This window comes from Octopus bimaculoides, chromosome 21 (assembly GCF_001194135.2).
Source record: "Octopus bimaculoides isolate UCB-OBI-ISO-001 chromosome 21, ASM119413v2, whole genome shotgun sequence".
Lineage (NCBI taxonomy): Eukaryota > Metazoa > Mollusca > Cephalopoda > Octopoda > Octopodidae > Octopus > Octopus bimaculoides.
This window is the reverse complement of record NC_069001.1, coordinates 874,260-883,088: the sequence shown is the minus strand read 5'-3', so window position 1 is coordinate 883,088 and position 8,829 is coordinate 874,260. Positions and strand designations below refer to the sequence as shown.

The 8,829-nt window shown below is 34.7% G+C and overlaps 2 protein-coding genes across 2 annotated transcripts in view; one reads left to right on the top strand and one right to left on the bottom strand.

Annotated features, from left to right (window-relative positions):
- The window catches only part of LOC106867288 (abasic site processing protein HMCES), a 60,258-nt gene that overhangs the window by 50,545 nt on the left and 884 nt on the right, over positions 1-8,829 (bottom strand). The window lies entirely within an intron of this gene.
- The window catches only part of LOC106867289 (serine/threonine-protein kinase N2), a 130,694-nt gene continuing 125,647 nt past the window's right edge, over positions 3,783-8,829 (top strand). The window contains exon 1 of the mRNA XM_052975287.1: positions 3,783-4,076. Coding sequence (XP_052831247.1) covers positions 3,912-4,076 — 165 coding nt within the window. The 5' untranslated portion in view covers positions 3,783-3,911. The remainder of the gene's footprint in view (positions 4,077-8,829) is intronic.

Genomic DNA, 8,829 nt, shown 5'->3' with positions numbered 1-8,829 from the left:
TTAATAAGTGGAGATTGAAACCTCTATCATCTTGCAACGCTATTGAACTAATTATAAATACCTTTACTCAGAAGGTCGTCTCTACATATGTATGTATGTATGCATATATATATATATATATATATGTATATATATGTATATGTGTGTGTATATATATATGATGATGATGATGGGGATAAGGTGGGCTTCTTTCAGTTTCTGTCTACCAAATCCACTCACAAGGCTTTGGCCAACCTGAAGCTATAGTAGAAGACACTTGCCCAAGGTATCACATACTGGGACTGCACCCAGGACCATGTGGTTGGGAAGCAAGCCTCTTACCACACAACCAATCCTGCGTTGATCTTAGAACGAGCATTTTTGCTTAAATATATTCAAATATGAATCAGAAACAGTTGCAAGTGTTGTATACATCATCAAACACACACACACACACACACACACACACATGTTGCACATAAAGATATTCTTGAGTGTCTAAAAATGACAAAAACATCCTAATGACTAACAAAATGCGACTTCATCAAAATATCATGTTAACATGTAAATAATTATTATATCTGACCTAATCACAAGTCATTAACTGCACTCATTAACACAACATAGGATTTTTCTAATGCAACAACAATAACAACAACACCAACATCTAATCTCATCAGGAACTTCATGAATGATACAGAATTGAACTCCTAAATACAGGAGTGGTTCCCATTGTACTGACACATAACATGCTATTTTGCTGCCATGGGTCACAAATCACATCACTGATAACACAAGATCAAAGCATGAGGCAGAGAGGGAGAAAGAATCAATGTGAAGTAGGAGTAGTTGCTCCTATTGGTTATATGACCTGCTAGAAACAGCAATCAAATCTTCCTCAAATCGCATTTGACAAATTTAAATGCAATTCTAATTTTGGTACAAGGCAAGTAATTTTACGAGGAAGGGGTAAGTCAGTTACATCGACCCCGCCACACACACACACCAGAGTGAATGTAATGAAAGACGAACAAAGGTGGACTTGTGTACATGAAAATCCACATCATTGTTCGACATGCTTTGGAAGTCAAGTTACAAAATCACAAGATCTAAATATCCTTCAAAACAGAAATTCTGTATCATAGAACCAGAGATGGTCTCAGGCAGGTTAATACCAAAGGAGTTAACCATACAGCATTTAAACTGACCTTATCTGGCCTCAATATTCTATCTGCTTTAATGTTCTAGCCAGCCAGATTCAGCCTCTCACACCTACGCTGCAATGTTGTTCCAAAGAATAAGCAATCACATCATCGAAATCTCAAAGCTACAAGATAATGCATGATTAAGTTAAAACAATGGGGATAAATAAGGATTACATTTGATAGAATAATCTGAATGCTAAGAAAGACAAAAAGATAAAAAAAAACATAAAGAAATAGAAAGCAAATCTAGTTGATTGTCTCATTAGAAATAGCAACATATTCTCCCTCAAATTACAGCTGACTACCTTTATAAACTAGAAAAGTACATTATCTAATGTCCTAGAATCGATGAAAAAATGGGATAAGACTAGATGGTCATAGTTGGACCAATTTTATCAGAGGTGATTGTGAATCAAAGATAAACCACCAAAGTTTTCTTGGTTTTTGTCAAGGATGTTATTTACTTGGAAATAGGAAAAGAATAACTTGGTAGCTATGGAGATTTGCTTATTATCCTAACGAAACTATATAAGTACTCAGAAAGATGACGAACCAAAGTAATTTTCAATGCTAATGAGTAATGATTATCTGTACAAGTTCAAATATTCTCTAAGCTGCTCTAGTTTGAAAAGATTAATTTGGATTAAGATTAAAAACAACATTCACATGTTGTGAATAACTGTAAATGTGTAAAAAAAAAAATATGACAAATATTTAAGAGGGACACCGATCACATTGGTGACAGGGGACCCATGAAGGCCATGGGCAGACAACTCTTTCATTCAGATGAAACCAGGGCAATAATAAATTGAAAAAAAAAAAAAAAAATTGCTGTTTGATTAAGAAGCTCACTTTGTAACATTGTGGTTTTGGGTTCAGTGCCACAGAGCAACACCTTGAGCAAGTGTTTTCTACTGTAGATAACCCAAGGCCAACCAATTCTTACACACAGAAACTGTGTGGCAGGTACTAGTGTCGATTTGTTTGGCTAAAGCATTTAAGGTGCTGCTCCAGTATGGCTGCAGTCCAATGACTGAAACAGAAGTAAACGATAAAGGTGAACAAGTCATTTAATTGCATGTGAATATCATAAAATGAAACCTGGATCCATGGGCTGGTTGGTGTGGGTTGCTCAGACCCTGCACTGCAATTTTGCAAATGTTCTGTCCCTTAACTCTGCCCTTTTTTTTATATCACTACTATAGCAATGGCCTCATTCCTCAGAGCTAACTGGTCCCTGGACCATTTAACCTTTTGAACCCGAGAGGATCACTTTAAGCAGGTATGATTTCGTTTGAGCATACATACCCCTAGAAAGCTCCAAAGTAGGCAGCCACATGGTACCATGCTTGTAGTGTAGCCTAGTGGTGGTCTTGGGCAGGTCCTGTGCATGTGAACCTACTCCAGCATTGCCCGTATATACGACCTGGTGGGTGTGGGGTAGGAGTCCCATACTCTCCCCGGCCACTTAAGTAGATTACTGGAATGTTAACCGTCATGACTACGGATGAATAGGGAGGTTTCCTGTTGCCTTCTTAAAATGAAATATACCAAACTGAAAGTCAAAAAAGGATGCAGGCTGACCAATGACAACTTTTAGATCAAATTCATGTGTGTGTGTGAATGGATAGACAGATTAGATACACACACTTCTTATTTTCTGTGACATAAGCAAACTACATTGCTTGGTAGATGCACAGTCTAAGAGTACATCTTTAATGCAAGTCTGACAAAGTGCCACTAACGGTTATCACATCTTCAATAACCATTTACAATTGTTTCCGTTTTTCATTTCAATTCACACAAAAGTTCCACACGACAAGTTACATATTTGCAGTTTCAAATTCTTTGTCTTCTTATTTTGATTATATTTTACTCTTCCCTAAACTTACAAATTGGTTTTACTAAAATGACACCTGGATTTTCTATACCTGAAGGATTTCCATGTTTCTTGAGACGTCAAGTCAAAAATGGAGATACCCTGAAGCTCAGGTTGAGTGCTGCATTGGAAATAGCCCATCTTTCTATTCTTCCAGGACCTTAATATATAGGCAGTTGGTCTCCGTTGTCAGTCAATAGGTAAGGGCTTTGCCAGTGGCTAAGAGTTGGTGTGACTCTTATTTCTAGCAAAGCTGATGTTCACCCATAGTCACTCTGGTGACAACTGTACTTGTGCCTTTTGGTCTTTAAATTGTGAATAGCCACCTTAATAATAATATATATATACTGCAATCACTTTTGAAATCCGTGTTGCTTATTATTTGATTTTAATCACCCATCCTTTTGGGATGTGAAATTCGGGTGCCTTCGCATAAGTACCATATTCAAGCCTTGAATCTATATATATATATATATGCACACACACACACACGTGTGTGTGCATCTTGGTCATAATTTCATATTTTTCTAAACTTCTTAGCTGAATGAATGTGTGTGTGTATAAATATATAACTGTATAATTAAGTACTGGTAGACTAAAGGATTAGCTGGTTATGATGAGAACTGGATTACACACTGCCGCCCTATGTTTTAAGCTATTGATTTAGCACAATGTACGTTAAGAGCAAACAAGACACATCCAGCCACTCATACATAGAGGAAGGCAAGCTACCACCACCACCACCAAACTGGACATAATTAAACCCATACACGGACCAGATGTAGGAGCCATTCCAAGGGCAGCTGTTGCTGCAACAGAAGCAACTCAGGGTGAAACTCTCTAAGATAATGAATAGGGAGTTGGCACAGAAATATTTTCAGGATTTACGGAAATACTACCACCACTCCCAACTGCATTCTGCTGTAACTGATATGGTTCATTTAACAAGAGACCTAGTGGAACGAGTATCAGTGTTAGCATCAGACACGGTGGTTGACCTACACACATTCATGGTAAGTAGTTGCTTTATGAAATCTCTTTCACTCTGTTATATGCCTCAACATAAATACGTTGTGTATATATATATATATATATATATATATATATATATATATATATATGTATATATATATAAATGCCTTGTGGGTATATATATGTATATATATATATCTTTTATCTTCTACTTGCTTTGGTCATTAGACTGCAGCCATGCTGGGGCACCACCTTGAAGAATATTTTATTTGAATGGATGGACCCCAGTATTTATTGATCTTTTTTTCGCCTGTTCAGGCGAAGTTAATTTGATGGAAGGAGCAAAACTAATGTACAGCACAAACATTTGATAACTATAGACAATTGGTCTGCGCAGGTTGTTCAGTGCAAGAAGTTAATGAACACTCATATCTGCCCCCCTCGGGAGAGAGAGTCTATGACAATCACTCTCATGCACACATTTATATTGTTATAAAGAAACAAAAGCGAAGACTCCACAAGCCTTTCATAAGCTTCCTAACAACTAGATTTAGTAATTACAATAAGGCAGCAGGAGAAATCAGCAAACCGTAACCACTTATGAACAACAGGGAACCACACAGGTTAGAAAAATACAATAAATTTCCTTTAAACAATCATCTCACTGAAATAATATTTCAAATACCAAATGGCCTTTTTTTCTTTTTTCGCATAAAGAACATTGAAGGTTTACTTTCGGTGTTTCTTAATGAATTCATCACTTTTACGTCCACTTTTTCATGCTTGCATGAGTTGGATGGGATTTGGTTCTGGAAGATTTCCTATGGCCAGATGCCATTTCTGTCATCAACCCTCACCTGTTTCCAAGTCCGGTAATATTTCCCTTTAAAAGGCGAGCTGGCAGAAACATTAGCACGCTGGGTGAAATGCTTAGAGGTATTTCGTCTGTCTTTACGTTCTGAGTTCAAATGCCACCAAGGTCGACTTTGCCTTTCATCCTTTCGGGGTCGATAGATTAAGTACCAGTGAAATACTAGGGTTGACTTGCCCAACCCATGCTAGCATGGAAAGCAGACGCCAGATGATGAGGAGATACGGATGAAAGATAAAGTAGGTTATGACAAGATTTGAACTCAAAACTTTTTCGAAAAAAAAAAAAAAAGACCTATTTTTTGGTGGGTATCAAACGTTTATGAAATACAGAGAATATGATTTTGATAGTGATAATATTTTTTTTTAAATTTGATAACTTATTTTTTCAAAATATCAATGCCAATTGCTTATGATAATTTCCCATTTTCACTTTATGATCATAAACCGAAAGGTTACCTATTCTTACCAAACAGCCTTCTCAATAAATTCATTCTTTTTTTTTCTAAGAAATGTCTTTTACTTTTAAATATCAAACAAACGCCTTTAGTCTGTAGTATTTCGTCCTGTAATCTATCTCGCTTCAGTACTAAAATAATACATATTAGTTACCACGAGCCTCTAGCGTGACCACTCCATCGAGTGAGTCAATAAAAACATGAGGTTGTTGGTGACAATGACAGGAAATGGAAGAGTGGTAGGTAAAAAATGTCATACCTCAACGCAAGACGACATAAATTTATAAGAGAAGTAGTAAATGAAACTATCCGAGTGTATCAGATGTTGATAAAAGTGAGAGCATTCAAACAGCAAACGAAAGAAATAAAATAACTTTTGTAAATTTGTCGAAACGACACTGAATCTCAACAAAAATTCTAAAGTATGGTGTTTTCTAATTTTAAAATATATGTTTATTGGTGGGCCCACATTCACACTGACATATTACAACATTTTTTCTCAAAAATTTCAAGTTTATTTTGTAAATAGATAGGTGTGATGTATATCAGTATGTATGAATGGGCGACCAACAATTCCCCCTACAACCACTTTTTTTTTGGGGGGGGGGGTTTACATTAAATTATATAAAAGTAATCTACAACATCTGGAAAGTATTTCTAGAGAATTTCATTCCAAAATTCCCGTTTTTCTGAAAGTTATGAGGAAACAAAGTCTGATGTGTCTCTCGACTGGGACAACCAATACAAATGAAAACGGACGGAAATAAAAGACAGCAGGGAAAATCGTCCGTAATAAAGATATAGGAAAGCAAATAAATTACTCATGGGAATCTAATATTTTATGGAAGAAGGAGAAAGACTGAGAACAATTAGAACAGTTAAATAGTAAATAAAAGGAAATATAAATTACTTTCCACTAAATTTTGATTTTTGTTAATGCACCGCCTCACCGGAGACGGAAATAGGAAGTATAACTACATTTCAGAGCCCTAGTTCCGTCCTAAAAATACGATTGTTTTTCTTTTATATACAAAGATTTGCAAAAATGTAGATTCCGATTATGTTGATAAATTGCTTTCTTAAGGATTTTTAGTTTATTCTCAACCCACTCTCTCCCGACTGTTTCCTCTTAACACTTAAAATGCGTATTTTTAAAAGTTCTTTCAAAACACTACATCGTCGAGTACATATATCTGCAAAATGTCATTAATAAATATACCTTTTTCAAGGAGTTGTGACATAACAATCGCGAGGGGGACACCATACCAGAGTTAGGCTGTGTCATCAATTAGGAGCCTTTCCTGTGTCTAGGGTCGCCTAGCCAAGACCCTCCAGTTCCCTGTTTTGTGCTGCAGGAATACAAGCAGCCAAGCTTTTGTTTTGAATCAATTCTTTGATATCGTCAGTCCATAAAGCCTTTGATGTCCTCTTCTCAACACTAACTATATATCATAGGGACACTAAACAGTAGGCATATCACAAAAATACAATCATATCATAGAAATAACTTGTGTCATGAAGTACCAAACTATAGATATGCCATTGGAGCGCGAAACTGTAGTTATGCCGTAGTCTAGAAATGAAAATGTTCAATGTTTATAGATAACGTTTGTGTTTTGGTGGGTAAGACTACAAAAACCACTGATATCAGTCTGGGTTTTAGTGATGGAGGAAGAAATTCGAGTATTTGTGGTGTTGAAACACTTGCTGAGAGAGAATAAAGCAAATTAGCAGCACGTGAAATGGAATCCAGTTGGAGCAGAAATGATTATTCCTTTGCTTTTTTTAGCGGGAAACGAAACTTGGGTCGATCTGGAAGGGATTCAACTGGTCCGGGGACAGAAGTCCTTACTTTCTGGCTCGTTATTTGGCATGCACATCGTTTTTGATCAATTAACAAATATTATTAGTATACAAAACGGATCAGACATTATATATTTCATGATTTATCAGTTGAGAAAATTAAAAACTCAATTAATAAACGTAAATATTAAATCATGACAAATAATATTCGTTTCAAAAACACTTACCACGCTGTTCTTCCGCACATTTTTTCAGTTGTAGTATTTATTTACGAATGCTTTGTCGTATATTTTGCTTAAAATATGCTGTTTTAATCCGCTTCTATTTATAATAATAATAAAAATAAGCTTATAAACAGATTGGAGGTTAGACTCTTTACATACGACGAATGACGCCCGGGGTAGTCAAAACTAGAAACGGGTGGCTTGACGAGAAGAAAGAAAAAAATATCAATGGGCTTCGTCAATCATTTTATAGTTCATTTAGAAAAAAATAAACATTAAAGGAAATAAAAATCTAGAAAAAGTAAATTAATTTTTAAAAGATTTCGTTACAAAAAAAAATTAATTATACTTGCAATATTTCGGAAGGGTTAACATCCCATAATACTTAATTACCTAATATATATTATATTAATCTTTTTTTATTAATATAAATTGTATTTAGATATATTTTAATGTGAATTTCTAAAAAAGAAAATTAATTAAATTACAATAACCAAATATATCGAATCATTAATTCGATCACGTATAAGGAAGGTATCGGTTTTCTATTATCGTTAATATTATTATTAAAGCAGCCGCCTCGGTATCTCGTTCATTCATTCGTTTGATGGAATTTATAAATATAAAATGGTTATTATTTTTCTTTTGTCTTGGTCGCAGCAAAGACGTTTAAACGTGTAGAATACAGAAAAGCAAATGATTTAATGCATCAAGTAATATACAGACAGTGCGATATATAGATGAGAAGTATTATATATAGATATGATGAAACCCAAATATATATACATATGATGAAAACGATGTATATGTTATAAACTATAACATAATACAAAGGTTTGGTAGAATGAATCAGATGAAAAGAGGAAATTAGTATACGTATATTATTATTTTTTTTTTATATCGGCAATAAGTTATAATAGACTCGGGGGACGAGTGTTTCGTGTATGGTAGTAATCAATTTTATGAATGCTATAAACGAAACTTTCAGCCTTAGAGTAATTTTTGGAACTTTCTGCTGCTTAGAATATATATAGTGAGGAAAATGATATCTACTATATATCATATGTATGTAAGACAACTGACTTACGGACTCTTAGAGGACTTACATAATAATAATATATGGAAAAAAGACAAGATAGAAAATGGTAAAAACATTTCAGTACCGGTTTTCGACCCTTGAGATCTTTTCAACTGTAAATATGGATAACAAATTTTGGAAAAATTAAATTTTGGCAAATTTAAATGAAAAGTTTTTTTTAATACATATTTGTATAGTATTCAAACACCAGGGACATTTTCCTTGTTTCTATTTCTCTTGTTAACTCTTTTGGTTTCGAGGTCGTGAATCTTACCATTCTCTACCTTGTCTTTTTTCCATATACATATATATCTACTCTTGTGTTCCTCTCCAACCTTTTACATATATATATATATATATA